This window comes from Myotis nattereri (assembly GCF_964212035.1).
Source record: "Myotis nattereri genome assembly, chromosome: 7".
Taxonomy (NCBI): Eukaryota; Metazoa; Chordata; class Mammalia; order Chiroptera; family Vespertilionidae; genus Myotis; species Myotis nattereri.
This window is the reverse complement of record NC_138082.1, coordinates 48,658,376-48,679,400: the sequence shown is the minus strand read 5'-3', so window position 1 is coordinate 48,679,400 and position 21,025 is coordinate 48,658,376. Positions and strand designations below refer to the sequence as shown.

Here is a 21,025-nt window from a genome sequence, read left to right as displayed (position 1 = left end):
TTCAAGTCAGCTGGAGTTAGGACAAATGGCTGGAATCTGAAACGGTGGCATGACTTCAAGGCTCAGGAGCTTGGCCTTTATTTGATAAGAACCCCCCTCCCCCATTTATTTGCTTAAGTTTTTGTTTAATTTTGGAAACCACTTCTGAGCAATGAAGTGACGTGATCAGAAAGTTAATGTTGCACTGGGGTCTAAGGAGGCCCAGAGAGGAGGGATGGAGGGAGAAGAGGGAGAAATCTACTGCACTGTCTAGTCAGGGGCGGGCAAACTGTTTGACCCGAGGGCCACAATGGGTTCTTAAACTGGACCGGAGGCCGGAACCAAAGCATGGATGGAGTGTGTGTGTGAACTAATATAAATTCAAAGTAAACATCATTACATAAAAGGGTACGGTCTTTTTTTTTTTTAGTTTTATTCATTTCAAACGGGCCGGATCCGGCCCGCGGGCCGTAGTTTGCCCACAGCTGGTCTAGTTACAACCGGGAGAAAGCGCTCGGAGCCACGTGCAGAGGGAGGCGAGGAGGGGATCCAGAGAGTGATTCGATGGGGAAGGAGGTCTTAAATGTGAACGTAATCCCGGTGTTCTGAGACTGGGCGCCTCAGGAGGACACGGAGCACAGGAAGGCTCGGTCTGGGCGGGAGGGGAGCCTTTGGACACCCCCGAGAGGCTGGCTGGCCACCAACAAGGAGCTGGAGGTGTGAGGCTAAAGCTCCACAGAGAACACCTTCTTAGGGAAGAGCCTCGGGATGAGATCCAACAAAACTTTCGGGGGACAAAAGGCAAAGACAAAAAAAAATGTTCTTTGGAGACACACACTGTACAAGCCAATGGCTTTCTAACAGCTTTTCTTCCACTCTGGCTGAGATTTTAGAGATCTCATCAAAAGACCTCGTGCTCCACTCCAACACCCCGGGGAATCTCTCCAGGCTCCTCCTTCCGGCTTCGCTGTGGGGCCCTGGGACTCTGTGGGCATGTCTAGCTTCTATTGCCTCCAACCAAAGCGCTGACTCCCTGCTGTGCTGGAGAGGTGCCTCTCTGACCGGATCTGCCCACTTCCACCTTCCCTCAGAGACGTCCCGGCCAGCCTTGCTCAGGTCTCTGCAGTCAAGGCGGCAGCCCCCTAGCCTTAGCCCAGGCTCACAGCCCGGGGACCAGCCCACCCCACAGGGGTCGGCTGGTCCAGCAGAGACGCTCAGATGGGTCACTTCTTAAAGCCTATTTAAAATCTATTTAAAGTAATTCTAAAGCATTAGCGAAATGCATTCCATACGGGATGTTTTATAAAGTCAAGGTCTGGAAGTTAACGTTCAAAGTTACTCATAGCTGGGCCTAGTGAGATGTATCACTAGTGCATACTTCTTTGCCAATTTTATTTACAGAGCAGGGACTCAGCTATCACATCGGCTTCCTTAATAACTGAAAAACTAAATCTGTGACTACATACATATTTTTAATAATAAATATCTAATATAATTCTAAAACCAAACTAAACCAAAATAGAGGTTACATTTTATTAGGGTTCATACCATAATGAAATCAGTAATTACAGATAAATAAAACTCTGGTGAAACACACATAAATACACTTACACATACGTACCATTTTAAAAAACCTCAAAGCTAGAATGACAAGTTTTTCAAGTCATCATACATATCATTTAGTTAATGTAAGAAGGACAATAAAAGTCACCACAGGATCTTTTAAGAGAAAAAAACCTATACCCCGAAGATATTCCCAAAAAACATCAAAAATAAAAGTTTTGTTTTTCCTTTTGTCATTGCAAGCGGCTTTAACAAGACTGTCCCTCTTCTGTAAAATCCAAAGGAAAGATATTCAAGGACATTTTACCTCTCCAGTGTGCAGAACTCATGACAGTGCCCTCCCCTCTGACCTTCTGTAAGCAAAGCTGATAAATGGAAAAATGAAATCATTTGCGTTTCCCATGGTATCCACCCAAACAAACGACAGCAAGCTGAGATAACCAAAAGGCAGAATGCAGTTACCCGAGTGATCACTGATCACATAACCTCTAACTATTCACATCCTGAGCACGCGGAACACTCTTTCTAAGGGTTTCATGTCCCACTAGGTTGGTGGGGCTAATGGCGCTTACCTTCTTGGCTCTTTGGGCTATGTCTGGTGTTCTCGTAAGCAGCTTCTCAATCAGGTACTCTCTGTTCTGCAAAACAGATATTCCCAACACTTTAACATCAGATACGAAACATAGAAATTCACAGTGTTTCAAAATAGCAGATTTACTTGGGGTTTTAAGCATGTTACCTTGGCTTTCTGGAAGAATTTGCATTTTAAAAGTTCTGCTGCTGTGGGCCTGAAAGATCAATAATAAATTAGAGTTGAAACAATGACCACTCGATAAATATACTGCCTTGATGAAACAACTTAATCCTAGCGTCTTCCTGGAAGACCAGTTTTAGGAATAGCAAAACCAGACACTAAGTTAATCACAAGCTGGCACCAAATAAAATAGTGCCAATTTTCCAGTTCTTTCCAAGCTCCTTGTCTGCAAAACACACAAACTCCTCCGAGTTAAATATATGGGGCACGATCAATCTTCCGTCCTTCACCCTTACACTTCACTAAGTGGATGCAGTGTTTCTAAAAGGTGTCAGACTGACACATCTGTGAGATAAATTCCTATATTTACTGAGAAGCTGTACAAGGTGCAATGGGACCCTCAAGAAACTACGGTGCACGGCACTCTAAGATTCTCTGAGAGTCAGGAAGGGCCAGGGGTCCACACACCATGTGTGCCAGCTGTCTGCACACCCCCAAACACCCCTGTTTCAGGTGTACACCGACCACCGGGTTTCAGGGCAAGGTAAACATGATGGTGATTAATAAAATGCAAGTTCATTGAAAAGGATTACTGGATTGGTCTGGCTGTTTCCTCATGGAGTCATTAAACTTGTTTCTCAGGTCTGAAGGCTTGACTAGGTTGAATCAAGCATTTGGGGGGGAAGCATTGCCTAGATGACACTGTGTACGTTTGACTGCAGCACGTCAGGGGCACATAATGTTAGGTAACTCCACTGGGAGTGACACTAAGTGTAACTACTTGGTCCCCAGGCCTGAGATCTCTCAATTGTAAAAGTATGTTTTACCCACTGCAATGGGAAAGTGTTATTTTGGGTAATACTTTGGCATTACTGTTTATGAATATCCTATCCCCCATAACCTTTTACCTGATGATTTTAGCATCTGTGCCTTAAATAAGTATTTCATAGGAGGTGGCAGAGTACTGATTATCTACTTCTGTTGTCTATGAGCTGGCATGAGTCCATAAAGAACAGCTTACTTCATCAACAGCTCTCTCTAAAACAAACAGCAATGCAGAAAAAGAAAGCCACATAAATCTATACTATAGGACAGTCAGTCAGCAAGACAAATGAACTGATCTCTTCCAAAAGTCAGTGTCAAAGAGGAAAAAAGGAGATGTGAGGGTGCAGTTCCAGATTTTAAAAGACTAAAGAAATATAAAGCCAAATGCAATACATGCCCCTGGTCTGAATCCTGCATTTGAAAGGAAGGAGGAGAAACTACAAAAGACCTTTGGAAATCATTAAAGACTAGAGGCCCAGTGCACGAATTTGTGCATGGGTGGGGTCCCCAGAGCCCGCTGGCTCGGGGGAGGGACCATGGGAGATTGGCCAGCCGCAGGAGGTCAGCTGTGGGAGTGAGACATCATAGCAACCAGTCATTCTGGTAGTTCTAGTCATTCTGTCACTTAGGCTTTTATATATATAGACTAGAGGCCCGGTGCACAAAAATTCATGGACTCAGGTGGGTCCCTCAGCCCAGCCTGCACCCTCTCACAGTCCAGGAGCCCTGGGGGAATGTTCAATTGAAGCAGCAGTCTGGCTTCCCTCTGCAGGAGGAGACCAGTGGGCCAACTGGGGGATGGCGATGGCTAGCAAGCAGCCAGCCCCACCCAGCATTGCCCCACCGCTGCCACCAGTGGCCTCCCTCTGCAGGAGGCAACAGGCGGAGCAATCAGAGGACCATGCCAGCTGGCAAGTGGCCGGCCCCACCCCTGATCACTCTGCTGCCGCCGGTCACCGCTGTCCCTGATCACTGTCCCTTCCCTCTGCCCCCCGGCACCCGCCTTGGCTGGCTTGGCACTGCCCACTCACTGGCCCTGGCCCCCGCCAACTGGTCATTCCACTGTTTGGTTGATTTGCATATTAGGCTGTTTTTATATAGGATAAGTGAATATGCTAGGTAACAGATAATTTTAGGAAATTACTGTTCATTTTCTTAAACATGGAAAAGCACTGTAGTTATTCAGAACATTTCTCAATTTGTATGGAATGCAAGCTGAAGTATCAAGTCTGTTACTGATTTTCAAACTGTTCATTCAGCAAGTAAAATGTAGATAAATAGAAAAATGGTAGTAATTGTTGAATCTAGGTTGTGGTGTAGAAGTAAACACTGTAAAGCTTTTTCACCTTTTCTGTATGTTTTTAATTGTTCATACTTTTAAAACTGGGAGGAGGGAGAGAACCATTACTGAGTATCATTAGGTATTCTCTCTCAGGCAATGATTTGCAAAGGTACAAATAGTACCGTGTTGGGCCGGGGGGGGGGGGGGTGGGGGCGGGGGGGGGCGAGCAAGTTTTAAAGGATTCTCATATTTGAAGAGGTTAGAAACCCCTTCTTCGGAACCAGGAAGTTCCATTAACATGTTCCCAGGGGCCAAACCCAAGCATATAAAAGAATCAGGAAACGTGGCCAAGTGCAACGATGCATAAACTGCCAGAGTCTACCAGGGCCCCACACTGTACTTCTGGGCAAAGAAACAGAAATTTAACTTGTTCCTGCTCTCTCCCTCGGTTTCAAGTGGAACACTGCCTACAGGTACCTGAAAAGAACCCAGAATGGCCACAGCCACTGCAATAACCAGCCTCTAAGTGCTCGCTGCTCCGAGTAAATGAAGGTCTAATCAACAGGTGGCCAGGGTTTACATATTGTGCGCCACATCCCTCGGTAAGCTCATCCGAATTCATGAATGTGCACCTTGTTAAACTAGAACTAAAAGGGAGACTACTCTTTTACATGAGTGGACTGTGGTTGTTATTTTAACGTACACTCTCACTGATCGTTGGCAACGTTTTTGGCCTCCAGCTACTGCAAATTCATCCTTTCACTCTCTCAGGTAACACATATTTATTGAGCATCTACTATTCGACAGACATGATGCTAGATGCTAGGCATATTATACCTAGCACCTCGCAACACAAAACAAAACTTCAAACACCTAGGAGGCATACAAAAAACTTAGGTCGAATTTTTTAAAGTGAAAAGAAACCTAGGAAAATCAAGATGGTTAAGGAACTCAAGGTCACTGTTTTGGTTGAAACCCTCATCACCTCTGCCCGAAACCACTCCAGTGGCCTCCCAGTGAGTCTCTCCATCACTTCTCTTCCTCATTCCAACCCACCAGCCAAGCATAGAAAAGAATCAGGAAACGTCACTAAGTGCAGCCACCACGTACAAACTGTGTCCACGGAGGCCCTAAACTCGGCCTCTAAACAGAGCCAGTTTTCCATTTGGCCTAGAGGACCTTGGGGGCCCAGGAGGCCGGGAGGCTAGGCTTCTCCATCCTCCTTTCCCATCACATCCTGCGTGAACTCTGTCCTCCAGCTACCACCATGTTCTCACCCACCTTGCCCTTTTATGACATTAGCATATGCTGCTTTTCTTGCTTTAAAAATGTTTGTAAGGAACTGACACGCCCTTGTTCAGAGGTCAAGAGCCAATTTAAATGTCAGGCATCTTCAGAGACACTCCTCCCAGCTCCCACTAATCAACTTCACTCTGTTCCCCGCTCATGCTCACACACCACGCCTGCCACACTCCCCTTCTGTAACTGTCTGTTCCTGCCTCCTACCTTCTCCCCACTGGGTTATAACCCCTTCCACGACAGGGGCCACACAGCATTCACCTTTCTATATCCAATGCCTGGCATAGAGCAGAAAATGGCTATCGCTCAATTTCATACCTCAGTAAAATTTAAGGTGAAAGAAACGCTGCTAGCCATTTGGACACAGAACCACAACTCCTGGGGCTAGACTTAGCCACCACTTCAAGTCTAAGTATCTGATCAATAGAGTAGGAAACAGCAGAATGATGTAATGAAAACAGACTCATGCTAGCCCCACCCCCAAAAAAAGGAAAAGGGGGAAAGTCTGTACACAGTGGATGTACTGACACGGGGAGCCAAAATGCTTCGTCCCTCCTCTGCACCCCACCTCCTCCTCCCGCACACTAAGGGTCAAGTGTAGGACCAAAGTAGAGAAAAGGCTGGGAAATGCCAGACATACCCTGGGATTCAGGGCTGGGAAAATACTTTCCCTTCCCCAGCAAGGTCACTTCCATGGTAACCAAACTATAAAGGGGGAAAGCAGACTTCAGGGAAAACTCCTTTCTCTGTACTCTGCTCTTGGCCTTCATCAATAAATACAAAACTGCAATCACATGAGAATTGAGAAAAGGTTTAAAGAAGCCACATTCCTTTTTTTGTAGACTTAATATTTATATTAACTAATAGGTGATTTCTACTCGAAACAGAGTACAAAATAGCAGGTCCTCTTGGTGCTCCCAAGTTCGCTCAGGTGTCTGCAGCTTTGGAATCAAATCCATGTGCCAAACAACCCCAGGACAAAGTATGGAAAAACGGAACTGGAAAGGATGAGGGAAGGAGACAGAGAAGAAAGTGACAGAGGTATGAGAAAAGCCGAGGTGCGTGTTGCCCACCCGACTTTAGTCCTTTTGTTTTGTCAGTTTCATGTTCAATGCCGTAGCAACTGCCAGTGTAGGGTTAAGGTGGAGCCCTGGATGCTACCTGCCTCTTAGCTAAGCACAAAGGAGAAAGACTGCTGCAAGCCAGTATGTCTTACGTGGCTGCTGTAAATTATCAAGCAACACAAGGCAGTACAAATACAAACATTGTCTTCTGAGCAATGTTAGATCGGCAACCCAAATAACTGGCCCGGCTTTGAATGATGATTCAATTTTAAATCCTTGAAAACAATATGGAAGGCTGCAAGCACTAACCTTCTCAGAAGAAAATCTGTTAAAGGATTCAGTTAATACATATGGATGAACCCAAGTCCACTGAGACTTGAAAATAATTTTCAAAGGATTCAGGAGGAATATGACACAGTTTAAGTAGCTCTAGCAATTTGCATGACAATTCCAAATAGCTCACTAACCTTAGGCAGAGCAGCATGTCTCCCCGGCCCCTCCCCCCAAGTGAAATATTCAAGTTTTATTAGTTTCCAATGGATTTATCTATGCAACATCCACACCCATATTGCTCAAAGAAAAGGCCGGTTCCTCTTATAGTTGCCATCCATAAGGGGGCATGTAATCTACAAGGTTAAGGCTCATTTTTTTTTTTTTTTTAAGAAATGGCAAAATGTTCTGCTATACAAATACAAGTAATTCTTCATCTATGCCTAGGCAGAGCATGCAGATTTAAATGAGGCAAACAGCTTCTAACATCCAGCTCTGCTCTCTTTTTTTAGGAAAGTTCCATGAGTCTCAAGGTTGAAAAGAAGCATAACCCCTTCTCATCTAGCTTGAGGACTCCTGCACAGGCGTGAACCGGGCCTGGCCCCTGATAGGCTTTTATTCACTGTTAAAAAGGTACTCAGCAACACCAGGGCTTTGGTCCCATTCATCTGCTTTCAGCCTGCAAGTATATAATCTACTGCAGGCCACAGAAATAAATATAAATTACCCCAAATCTTGCATTCATTCCTAAGCCTACTCGAATCAGGTTTGTTTCTGAATTTTTTGCAATGAGTCAAAATCACCCCAAGTTACAAAAACCCAATTGTCTCCAGTTATTCAAGAAATACCTCTGAGTAAATAAGACATACCAGATACTGCAGATAGAAAGACATAAGGATAAGGGCACAGGCTCTCTTTCTAAAAAAACTTACAAACTTATGAGGAGATCAGATATATAAGTCAATATATGTACACAGTGTACTGCTACAAGAGACATGTATTTAGCATATGGTAAGAAAATTAAAATTTGCAAAAACTCTATTTGGTCAGGAAGAAAAAGGCAGATAATGAATGGCAATTCCAATTTCTTGAATATTTAGGAACCCCCAGGCACTGTGCTATCCGTTTTCAGTGCATTTTCTTACTCGGCCCTTATCACAGTCCTATGAAGTAAGTGTCATTAGCCCCATTTTCCAGGCAAGGAAACTAAGTCACAAAGGTGATGATAAAGCAGGACTAGGAATCTCACCAGGGATATCTATCTCTAAGAAAATGGAGCCTTTGGACTAAGTGTTGACAGACAGGTGGGAGGTGGATAGAGGGAAAAGAAGAACTCATGGATAACATAAGCAAAGGCAGAGAAGGCAGGGTATATTCACGGTTTCTTTCAGAATTGTGCAGCAATCTAATGTTTACTTATTAATTCTGGAACGAATACATATTTTAAGTTGCACCTATGTAAGAAAAATTCAACAACATTGCCTCTTTTTCCATTCTCATATTTCATGAAGCTCCCCCCCCCCCCGCCCAAACTTCCCAAATCCATGTATTTTCATTAAAAAAAAAAAAGTCACGGGGGAAGTTTGTGCACCACCAACGCTCTCTGTTATAGAGGACAATTGTACAATAGTGAGAATAGAGTATGACACAGAGAAAATACCTAAAAGAAGTTCTTAAACTATTAATACTTTGTAGATCGATAATGTCACTAAGCAAGAACTCTGAGGGAAAGACTGGGTAAAAATTTAAGAGTATGGCTCTTTTCTAAAATATTTTTTGGGGGTGGGGTAATAGGAGCCTGATATTAGAGTTCCTAAAATAAATAAAACCTGGAAGGACTCTCAAGATTAGTAAGAAATAAGAATGGTTTGTTAAATATAACATATGATGATCTCATCTGATTTATTTAACAAAATTACAAGTCTCCTAAAGAATGATATTGTTACACCTTTAGGCACACTAACTATTCTACTGTACAGAATTATTTTCTGAAAGAGCTGGAATTACACAGCATCACCACTAGGTGGGATCTCAACTAGCTCAAGGACCACAGAGACCAAGAGTGATAGCACAATGCTAACTGGGAAGGCAAGCACTTCTCTCATTGGGCTCTGGAGAATTAAATCCTGGTTCCCTGGTGATGCCAAAAATTGATATTTAGAGATGACACTAAATCCAAGGGGTAGGCAAGCAAGTGTTGCAGAACAAAATTAGAACTGAAGAGAATTTTCATCCAATCGGAGAGTGAAGAAGTAACTTGAAGGAAAGACCAGTATAACTTCAGAGGAAAATAAACCTTACAAATCAAACACAAAGGGCAACTAAGATGTTTCAGCAGAAACAGTCTATAAGTGTGACAAAACAAGCATCCCTTTTACAATAAATAATTTCAAGATACTTAACAGCAAACAGTCTTTAGACCTGGCTCCATGAGAAGAGGACGAATACAGGAAAGACTGAACGCAAATTCAGTAAAATGTAAAGGAATGAAGAGAACTGCTGCAAGAGATGGGTAAAATAATGTCAACTGTGCTTACTGTAAAGAAGGGGAGCCCCTCAAACAGATTTTCTGAAAGAGCTGGAATTACACAGCACCACCATTCGGTTGGATCTCAACAAGCTCAAGGACCACTGTCTAAAGGCTTAAGTTTCATAAAGAATTGAAGGTAAGAATAAAGGAATTCTTCAAAAAGCAGGTCCTTCCCTGAAAAAGAAAGTTTCAGAAGAGAAGCCAGTTTACATGTTTTAAAATACAATTATCAGATTGGACCTTAGGGCAGATGAGGGTAGCAGATAACTTTTCAAAGTCCTCGCCAGGCCTGTCATCTGCATTCACTGCATGCTAGGAGGGTGCCAGGCCTGGGTGGTTCACATCATTAACATTCTCCTTTCAGTGATAAAGGACACCTGCTCTATGCTTACTGCTCAGGAGAGTTCAAAATCGGAAGAGAAATTAAGAAGGAAGAAACAAACTCAGAACACAGACATACTACAGTATGGGGGCAATCGCCTGAGAATAAAGAGGAAATTCTAAAGTTCTTTTAAAACAATTTACTTCTGTTTATATGATTCATCTTTCTAATGCAAAAATATTAAGCTTCTTTACCAATAATCTTTTAAATGGTACAAACAACTTGTTCTGCAACTAAAAGGAAGCTCATGCAAAATTCAATAGCTCTGCCTGGTTTAGACCGGAGCTAGCAGGATATTCAAATCCTGAGAGGTCAGCTCAACCTACACTGTGCAGAATATTAGCTCAGCTTCTGAACGCACCACTGCCAATTTCTCTTGATTTCTGCTTTACTTCATTTCCTTTGATGACAATGCCCACACCTCACAAGCACAGCGAATCTTACGAACACTAACATTTTCTTGTGCCTCTCCCCCACCCCATTTGCTTGTTTCCCTGTGGACCCATGCTGTCTTCCACTAACAGGTTGGAAATCTGGGGGCAGGAGCAGCATTTCCCTTGAACGAGAAGTACCTTGCAGGTGTCCTCATACAGCCTTTCCCCCTCCACAAACAAAGCTTTGTGGTGACTCAGACCAGGCCAGTAACTCATCCACTCAGTTTGACATACCTTTTGGAAGGATCTTTCTGAAGACACAGTGAAAGTAATTTTCTAAAGGACTTGCCATACTTTTTCATCATTTCCTTATCCTCTATTCCTGTTTCTAAAGTGGGTGGATCATTTTGCAAAGTCAACATTAACACCTGCAGTGGAAACAAACATAAAGACAGAACCTCAGTGTAGCAATTGCTAAAATTGAGTTTTTAGTTTTTTTCACAGAAGCATCAGAGACCAACCTGGATTAGATTCAATCGTGCTTTTCCCGTGATTGCAACTTTACAGAGAGTTGTATATTTAAAGCATTCATTTCTCTTTTGCAAACTGTTTCACGAGCCCTTTCACATTTTTGTTATTCCACTGACAGAACTTACAAAATCTGCTCTATTTGTTAAGAATGATCTCCCAAAGACACGCGGCCAGAGCTTCCTGGGAACTGGCTCTGGCACAGCCTGGAGGAGCACGTAGCTCCAGCCCGGGCTGCGTGCACACAGGGCTCTGGCTGGGAAAGGGCGCGGTGCAGCGCAGAGAGAGGGAGGACCCGCGCAGCAGTGAAGTGCGCACAGGTCATTCATCAGCAAGGAACCGCCTGTACTCAAGGCCTCGGTAACAGTACCAACCCTAAAAATAAATGCACAACATCCCAGAAAGGAACACATGACTTCCTTTTCTTTTCTTTTTTTTTTTTTTAGTGAAAAAAAAAAAATACAGAAAATTGCTTAAAGGCTTGGCAAAACCGAAAGATGGCCAGAATATAGCTGAGTTGCTAAAAACCATAACCAGGGCAAAAGGCCATGCTGCTCTTGGAGGGAGCGAAACAAAATAAGAATACAGCTTCAAACCAAAAAGGTAAAGATGCCACTCTGGCACACGTTAAATGATTTGCTTAAGAAAAAGAATTTATAGTAAGCCATTGACCTATACAATGAATAAAGCATTAATGCATACATCAGCCTTAATTTATGCAAATGCTATACATGCCAAGCCACTTTTCCAACACTTTCAGATGTCTGAATAGATGAAGGATTAAAGTGGCAGCTTATTGTTTGTGGAGGATAATAGCAAACCGAAGAAAGTGGGAGGACTGCAACGTCCTAAGAAAAGTCCTCAGGACTTCAGGCTGGGATTATACATTCAGGTGGCAACACTAAGTAAGGAGAGAAAGAAAACAAGAAATAAGAAAAAAGAATACAGAGAAGCCAAATGGAAGAAAAAATCTTAGAAGCTGCTTCAGTGCTTTTCCTTTGAAAGGTCACTTCAATTGTTTACATCGCTACTTACTAACAAAATTAGGTATGTACACACACACACCCCAGAATCTTAATTGTGTGTGTGTGTGTGTGTGTGTGTGTGTGTGTGTGAAGAAAGAGAGAGAGAAAGAGAGAGAGAAACAAAGTAATGAACTATATTAAAACCTTAACAGGGATTATCTATAGTTGATGAGATTCTAAATGATTATTTTCTTCTTTATTCTTATTTATACTTCCAGATTTTCAACAATAAACATGTAATAACATTTTAATCAGTATAATTACTTAACCTTTTTATTCCCAGGGCTTTAAAAACATCCTTCTAAATTTTCCAATATTTTCTTAGGGAAACACTGAAACAAACATGGACCAGTATTCTCTGTAAAACACCTTCATAATTTCCATCCAACTACTTCAGTCTCAAAACAAAATCCAGTTGGGTAAATTCTCCCAGATATCACTATCTCAATTCGCCCTGATACCACTATCTCAAGAACTAAGAAAAATAATGACATAGGCCAATTATAAGAGTCACAAAAATCTGAAAACAGTATCCAAATGTATGTTGTTTCAAAAAAATACTGAACTCGCTTATTTCAAACGAGTCACCCACATGACGCTATGAAAATGGGTAAAATGTTACAGACTATTTTTTTTAAATAGGCCTGAAAATTTGGGAAATCCATCTGCAAAGATGCTATCACCATAACCTATTTTTAGATTTCCCTTGCAGTGCTGGGGATAGTCTGCTATCAAAAGAGTAATGGCCAGCATTTGTCACAGTTATCAACCTCCATCGACCAATCAGATCCCATTCCTGACTCAGCTCTGTGCTGAGAATGCAAACAAAGCAAGCTTCAAAGCTGGGCACTGTACTACTTCCGTCCTGTTCTGTCCACTGAGGACATCGGACTACATTTAGCTTGTCTGCATTCCTCCCTTAATTCTCCTCAGGTCCAAGAGAAATATGACTATGTCTAAGAGAACCCCAGAACCCATTCCGTTCAGCCATATTTCAAACCCGACATAATATTTCCAAGAGTAATTACTTTCATGGGAGGGTATTTGTGATAAGGCGCTGCTCCTGTTGCTAATTCGATGGCAGTTATTCCGAAACTCCACATGTCGGCCTTGAAGTCATAGCCTCTCACCTAAGAAGGGAACCAGGAGAAAACACAATTAGACAGTAGGCCCGCCGCACATGGGGAAGTCCACACTGTGTGGGCAGAACTTAGATAGTAGTGTGTCAAGGCCCAGCAACCGGGAGTTAAACTTTAGTTATGTGATGCATTCCAGTGAAATGGGTGCTCTGAATGAAATGTTAGTGTATTAATAACTTGCACGACTGTACTATGTCAATAAAACCACCGTTTATTTTTACCTGTTCCATGACTTCAGGGGCCATCCAACACGGGGTGCCAACAAATGTTTTTCTGACTTTATTCCGGGTAACGTCGCCCCCTGTTGCTAAGAATGCACTTACCCCAAAATCTGAAAGGGAAAAGAAAATCACCCTTACTTTATGTAAGACACTATTGCTTACAAATTCTGACTGTATGAACATCCCTTTTCCTGGTGACCTTTACAGCGGTCATGACCTGCCTCAGCCACCATGCACTCTCTCAGGGACATACCGGGGCAGTCCTGCCATCCTCCGTCCACTGCACTTTAGAGAACACCACCAGGGTGACGGGTCAACAACCCCACGGGTCCAAAAGCTCAGCACACCAAAGTCTATTACCCACCAAAAAGGTCCCGAAAGTCAGAACTAACCACAAATGATTACACCAGTGAAAATTAAACACATTTCCAAAGCCCTAAATATAAAGGAGCTTAGCTTTTAGCCAAGATTCACTTCGGAAAATAATTTATAAGCGAAGCACCAGAGGCAGTAAAACCAGTATGTGATGTAATTTCCTTTTGTTTTTCTTTTATTATGATTATTTTATAGCCAATTTAATTCCACGTCATCAATGCCTGGGAAGGGGATTTTTTTTTTTTTTTTTTAATAAAGGGATGGACAGCATCTGTCTTCCACATCCCCACATCCTTTCTTAAACAGTGTTCTCTAACACTTTACCAAAATCATGATGGCACATCCACAAACCCAGGTACTTGGAGCCAGCCTGCCCACCTGGTTCCACATGTACCGATTCAACACAAAGGGAAAGCTCAATCCGAAAAGGTTTTGGGAGCTTTTTCAATGTTTGCTCTTCTGGAGAATTTTCCTAGGTATAGCTGGAATAAAGTAATACTGTTCTTCATACCCATGATACACTAGAAGTTCTTTTTTGTGAGAAAACGAATTAACTAGGCATATTGAATATACATACATACATAGATGTAAAAATGCTGTTTGTATGTGACAATAGAAATACCCAATGATTATTAATGCATGCATTTCTTAAATTTTTACTAAAGGTTAACACTGGTAAGTATCAACTACTAAGGGCTAGTATAGACGTATTAGTAAGAGCTAACTCAAGGACAGCTTGATAGTAAGCTGGTAAATAGTAATAAAAAGGGCAGTCAACACCTCAAAACCTCGCAGCAGATTAAGCAGTGCGAACCCATTCAAACTGCTCTCAGAATTCCCCTCTGCGGGTCCCCTTTGTTGGTTGCCAGGATGTCAAGTACAAACCAAGGTCAAAATATATTAGCATTTATTTTAGGTCTATAATATTAAGCTATGCAATAACACTGTTCCCTGAGTTGAAATATGTTATTTCTTTTATTTATATTTAAATGTATTCAGCTCCCAAAGGATGTCAACTACAACAAAAGGAATAAAAATTGACAAATGGAATATTTGTTCCAACTGCTACTCTCACATTAATATAGAAAAGTATATTTTGAAAATGCTGTAGCCCTGGCCAGTGTGGCTCAATTGGTTAGGCATCGTCCTGGACATGCAGGAGATAGCCTAGCGATGTTTTGCTCTCTAAACTCTAAAACTCTTTGATTTTTTTACATTGCAGTCAGATAAATGAAGCTTTATGGGGGGAAAAACCCAAAAAACTCTGGAACCTGTGAACCAATCACCTACAGGGAGGAGAAGATAGAATTCATTCATTTATAGAATAACTAGGTGAAATGAATCTTTTGTTTGGCTGGAGGAAAAGATAATGTTATTTGCATATTTCTGAAAAGAAGTTCAACAATAAATCCGACATTTCATTTTTATTAAATAATTTGGTAACACAGTATTACATAAATACATGTCATCTGTAAATTATTAAGGACCTGGATAAATGTTGCTTTAATAAACAACAACAAAGAAAAAAACAGATTATTTTAAATACGGTTCAAGCAACCCCAAAATCTCTTCTGAAAAGATATAATCCAGATTTAAAAATCTATATTTAATATTAGAGTTTTTAAAATTCCTTAAAAATACAATCTGATTACATTAGACCTTTTTTAAAGCTGCAATAATAGCTAAGAAAGATGTATAGTGGCAATTCATTATTGATAATACCTCTTCAATACCTTTCATGACTCATATATTTATTCATGGCCTCCACTTAAAGCACTCACTTTAAAGTCATAAACAGATGGTTAAATGTCTGTAAAACTCAAAACAGAAAGCTCCATAAGCAGAAAACACCACTCTTAACATCCCTCACACTTAAAACTACAGAAAAAATACACAATTTGCTCCTGTGTATGGCTAATGTGTGTCCAGAAAGACTTATATGTATGGAGAAACAGGACCTTTTGACCAAAGTACATGGTGTGCCTGTGCAAACAGGAAAATCAGTATATGCTGTGGAGACAGCTTACACGTGACAGCAAGAAGGAGGTGGCCAAGCAGGCAGTGAAAAGCGCCCTTGTTTCCTAAAGGATACATCTATACAGCCAGAGGGAGTGGGGCCAGAAGCCATGAGCATTTCTCTGGAAACACGGAATCAAAGGCTGCTCATCGAGGTAGCCAGCCCCGCTTCCTGGCTACTGGAATAACTCCGTCTTGGCCCAGAAAGAATGCTGTCATCCTGTAATGTTGTAAAAGGCTCCCACATCTTTTGAGCCCTTCCACAGCACTCCTCTCCACAAAGCTCCTCTCCACTGCCACTGCCTAGGGTTAAGCCAAGATTCCCATGGCAGCCTCTTGTCCCCAGCTCCCTGCTTGCCCCAGAGCCACGCTCCAAGCAACCAGACCTGCCCCCGCCCCAAAGAGGCTCTAAAGGCACCCCCTAAGTCAAACGCCCTCGGCACAACATGCAAATCTAACTCCCTTTCCCTTGCCTGCCTCATCCATCACTACTCTCAAATGCCAGCCCAGCTAAGCTGCTTACTTTGTATCCCTTGCCCTCACACCCTCAAGGTGCTGCCTTTGCACCCGACGCCCTGTCATCATCCAGTCCAGTCCACGCCGTATCTAGACTCTTGGTGCCTTGGGGATTTTTCACAGCCCCTCTCCCCGCACCTTGTGTCAGGGTGTGGAGAGTTTGATAGGCATTCACACTTTTGCTTAATTTGTGGCGTACTATTTAAGTAACTTTGGGAATTCTTTCATGTTGAAAAGTGAATACTAAAGCCTTAAGGAGGATCTGCAGGGCTTGGCTGTAGATGAAGTGCTGGCAAGGCTGGGTGCCACCACGGTTAGAGCAAAGACTAGGCTCTCCGCCAACCGTGGGACTCCGGCAAGGCGCTCCCCCTTTCTGGGCCTGTTTCCTTACCAGGCTTCTTGGTTGCGCCTACCTGTATATTACTTTCGTATTTAGAACACTGTCCTACTGCTTTTCACCATGTATAAATATGCTTCATACTAATTGTTAGGTAGATCAATAAGGTATTGTTCTCTGCCTTTTAAAAAATGACGTAAGTAGGCTGAGCATTAACATTTTCACAGTGATAAATACACAGTGTAAGAGAGCTATGCTTCCTGACAGTCAGGAAACATATGACCATGTAGGAGAGAGAAGACATGAAACAATAAACAATAGAACGACGTGTAAAATCAAATTCTACACCATGCCGTCTGTGCAGAGCAGAGGGGCTAGGGCCATAACAGCTGTGTGAGACCCCGCAGGCCAGGGGACCTTGGGGCTGGCCTTGAAGATGAGGTGAAGACGGGGGTAGGCACGCCCGAAAGGCAATGACATTCCAAAGAAACAGCATAAGCAAAGCACAAGTGTTGAGCCAACAAGAAAAACTGACCAACGGCTGCAAGGGTCAAACATTCGAGTACCTACAGGCACGGGGGAGAGGGTCCTGGAAACCAACGGCACCATCGCAGTGACTGAGGGCTCAGCGCAGGGAGATGTTTGGAAGAGCTGGGCCCTTCCCAGGAGCCCATTCTCAGCGCCCTCCCGCCCCAAGTCTAAAACGGGCCTCTGCCATTCAGCAGGAAAAGAACCACCCCACCAGGAGTGAGGCTGGGTGTTGCAGATGTCCCAATTTTCCCAGAGAAGGCCAAACATCAAGATTTTTTTTTTTTATGTGAAACCTCTTTTCTTGTTGTTGTTGGCAATAGTTGTTGTGGTGTTTTTTTAAGTGATTTAGCAGCCTGCAAATCTAGTCTGCCAACAAAACAGTGTTGCTATGTCTGAAACGTGCCTAAGATCCTTCGACGCAGACCATGTGATATTATTGCTGAGACTAGGATCCAGGTGCTCAACTGGCATTCTGACCCGGATGCCGGGGTGCCTGAGGCAGTTGCTGGGTATATTTCTGTTATCTGTACCTGAGTATAGATCCATAGGACCCAGGTAAATGCCCAAAGTAAGGCTATTATCGGGGAAAACAGCCACTTGTTGACAGGCCTGATGCAGATTAGAAAAGGGGATTTCATCAGCGAAAGTCAAGGTGGTTAGCACACCGAGAGTGGCTAAAGTATTCTAGATGTACTCCCCACTCTTGCACAGATAGGAAGAAAGATTCCAGCTAGGCTGGAGTATAAGTTAACAGTAAATCCCAACCCCGTTCTCTATCTAGTGAGCTTCTAGATGCCAAGTTCAAGTGGATGAGAGTCACTTGTACTGGATTCTCACACGCTTGCTTCCGGTGAACTTTTCATTCACCTAAGGAGCAGGAAGCCCCTTGAGCTTGCAGAACCAATTGTGAGAAGCTTGATTTCCTTAAAACCTGAGAGTGACACTGCGGCTGAGCAGCCAACCCTTACCTCCCTCAGATATTTACAACAGGTACTAACACCCATGAAAAGGAACCTGGGTTGTATATGAAGGAAATGGCTTAGGTCCATTCAAAACCTGGCTGGAGAGTAATGGAATCAACATCTGATGGTTCAGAGCCTCCTAAGATGCATTGTAAATGGGTTACAGCAGATACAGATTCCGTCTGACCTCCCTGTGGCTGGCTGGGGCTGAGGCTGGGGCTGGGGCAGCGGGAGCCAGAGGGGGCCCCTGGTGTTTTCTTGCTGGGAGCAGCCTCTTTTCCCCAAAGGCCATCGTCTAAAAAAGCCAAGAAGCGTGGAGACTGCAGAGGAGCCAACCACAGAGTCTCAACAGCTGGTGAGGGAAGCTGTGCCTGATCCAATTAGCAGCATGAGACTGCTGCTCTCTCCAGTGAAGAGGAAACGGTGGGGCAAGTAGCCATGCAGGGTGTTGGGGAAAGGAGGAAGGCTAGAGGCAAGGAAGACCACAGCTACGGCCCAGGTGTAAAATCAACAGCGTCTGTATGTGAATAGAGATTCTGGAGATGGAAAAGGACAGACAAACCCTTAACAAAATAGGATGATTCCGTGATATGGGGCTTGAAAAAGAGCAAGGAATAAAAAAAATAAATAAAAAGATTAAATGACTTTCCAAAGACTACCTCGCAAGTTATCGAGGGTCTGAGTAAAACCCACAGTCCTTCACCGCGGAGTTGGCCACGCAGCCTCCGTCTCCTTTTCTGGAAAAAGTCAGTGTATTTTCTGCACTGAAAAGGAAATGCAACGTGGAAGAATGGGGTTAAGAGTCCACAACTCTTAAGCTCTTCCCTGAGTAAAGATCAATGTGTGATTGCCCAACACAGAAAAACTAGTTTGAGGTTCTCTCGTTAATCCTGAATGTCATATTTATATCATCAAAAAAGCAATCCCTTCATAATTTGGTTTGGTTCCCAGTTCTTTTTCTCACGAGAGACTCTCAAGACTTGACTGGCAGAACTGCAATGTTCTCTCCGAGCCCAGGAACACCGGCAGGGCCGCCAGCATCCGGCCTGCTTGATCCCGCAGGCTTCCCTGTGTGTCAGACGCCAGTGCTGGGTGATCTGGTCAGTTACAGAGGCCCCAAGCACGCTGCTAAGGGACCTGACAATCGGGAGAGCACTGCAGGCAGGAGGAAACAGGCCAAGAAGCCTGCTGGCTTCCGCATGCAGGGCAAATTATGGCCGGGATGGCTGCCTTGTGCTTCACGTGTCTTGTGGGGGCAGAGGTTTTAACCAGAGAGTGCGATGATCGGAACTGCCGCTTAGGAAAGCTAACCTGGATGGGAGAAGGAATCTGGCTTGCAGCTGGAAGAGGCGTGACCCTGAACCTGGAACTGCAAAAGCCGTGACCTTTCCGACTCTGCTCTCCTTCTCTCGCGGAGAATCTGGGGGAAAGGGCATCTAGCAATTACCAGCAAACAGAAGACGACACCTTTAGTCCGAGTGTAGCATATGGGACCTATCTTTTCTAATGTATGATTAAACCCAGCCTTTTCTATCGGGCTTTCTGTTTATTTTTGTTTTTAAATTACTTTGGAACAACTCTTCACTCTCCAGGAGCCTTGCCATCTGCGGTGTCACCAGCCGCCCCACGAGAAGAGTGTGACAGGGAACAGGGGGAGGGCTGACCCTTGCGCCTGCTGCAAACCAAGGCAGGAGGAGCATAGTGCAGAGGGGACGCACCAACGCCGCCAGGTGGAGGCCACACCTCCGGGTACCTGTGCTGTGCTCAGCAGACCGGCAAACCCAGGGCAAGAAGCAGGGGACCAAGTCAGGATGTGGCAACATCCAGGACAGCAGCTGCCAACACTCACTGGGTTGGTTTCCTCTTGAAATAAGGCCACTCTGCTCATAGGAGCAGTTTTCTCTCTGCTCTAGCAGTGACATTTCACTGTGCCATGAGTGGAACGCACCCGGCAAGAGGACAGACAGTGACAGCCTTGCTGTGGGATGTGTGGCCGGTGCAGAAGGTCATGGGGTCCTGACCTTCCCCAGTGAGGCTCCCACCGCCCGTGGGAAGAGGCAGAGAGGGGAGGATGCCGAGTAGGAAGGCGCTATATTTCCACCTGAGGATCCCAATGACACTCCCTGCTAATTTGAGTAGCTTCTTTCGACAATAGTTTCACGAGCGATAAAATGGGTAGCGGAGAATATATATTGCAGGTCCTTGGTCATGTTGTAGTGCACACTGTTGATGGCCTACTCAACACCACACTGTTATAACTGCAGTGACCGAGGCCATCAAGGTGCTTGGTTCCTCCCGTCAGTGCATGGCTGAGGGTCTGCCCTAGTTCCCCATGCGATCCAAGGGAAATAGGATGCAGGCTTTTGTGGGGAAATTTTCTGCCTAAATATAAGAACCACCTTATAAGGCTCCTTTGCTCCCCACTCCCTGCCTATTTGGGACACTGTCATGTGAGGGTAAGGCTGAGAGCAAGAGCAACACATGGGGACATGTGCTCCCTGACATTACTGGGGTGCAGGACAGGAGTAGGAACGAGCCCATGACCTCTGTGGTATCCCTGGGCTTTGGCACCAACCCTAGAAATGAATGTCCCAGACTTCTGTATGTGAGATAATGAGATGTCTGTCCTGCCTCATCTCCTGCCAGTCAAACTCTCTGGTATTTGTACCCAATGGCTTCTTAACTCTTACAGTCCTTCCCAGTCCTGCCACGTTCATTCATACTCCCTGACTGCTAAGGGTTAAGCATTGCCTCAGAGGCCAAAGTCAACGCAATCCCCAAAAGGACTTAAAAAAAATCAGCAAGAAAACAATTTAGCACACAGTGCAATTCTGGAGTTTTAAACAGCTCCAATGTTAAGAGTGTCTTTTAATGTCAGGGACACAAATCAAAACAAATAAATGCACGGGGACCTCAAGGGGTAAAAAACACAGTGCAAGAAGATCCTATTTCACTTTTTTGCCAATAGTTTCTGGTTTGGGGCTACACTTCCATAAACATTTCAGAAACAGAACAATATAAGTCTAGGAAAATAGGAGACAAAAGTCCCTTCC

The 21,025-nt window shown here is 43.9% G+C and overlaps 1 protein-coding gene across 1 annotated transcript in view; it reads right to left on the bottom strand.

Moving 5' to 3' along the window:
• Window positions 1-21,025, bottom strand: part of STK39 (serine/threonine kinase 39) — a gene marked incomplete at its 5' end in the record, with an annotated part of 266,483 nt that overhangs the window by 149,317 nt on the left and 96,141 nt on the right. Inside the window, 5 exons of the mRNA XM_081096279.1 lie at window positions 2,115-2,180; window positions 2,282-2,330; window positions 10,617-10,750; window positions 12,904-13,005; window positions 13,236-13,345. Of these exons, the coding sequence (XP_080952405.1) occupies window positions 2,115-2,180; window positions 2,282-2,330; window positions 10,617-10,750; window positions 12,904-13,005; window positions 13,236-13,345 (461 nt within the window). The remainder of the gene's footprint in view (window positions 1-2,114; window positions 2,181-2,281; window positions 2,331-10,616; window positions 10,751-12,903; window positions 13,006-13,235; window positions 13,346-21,025) is intronic.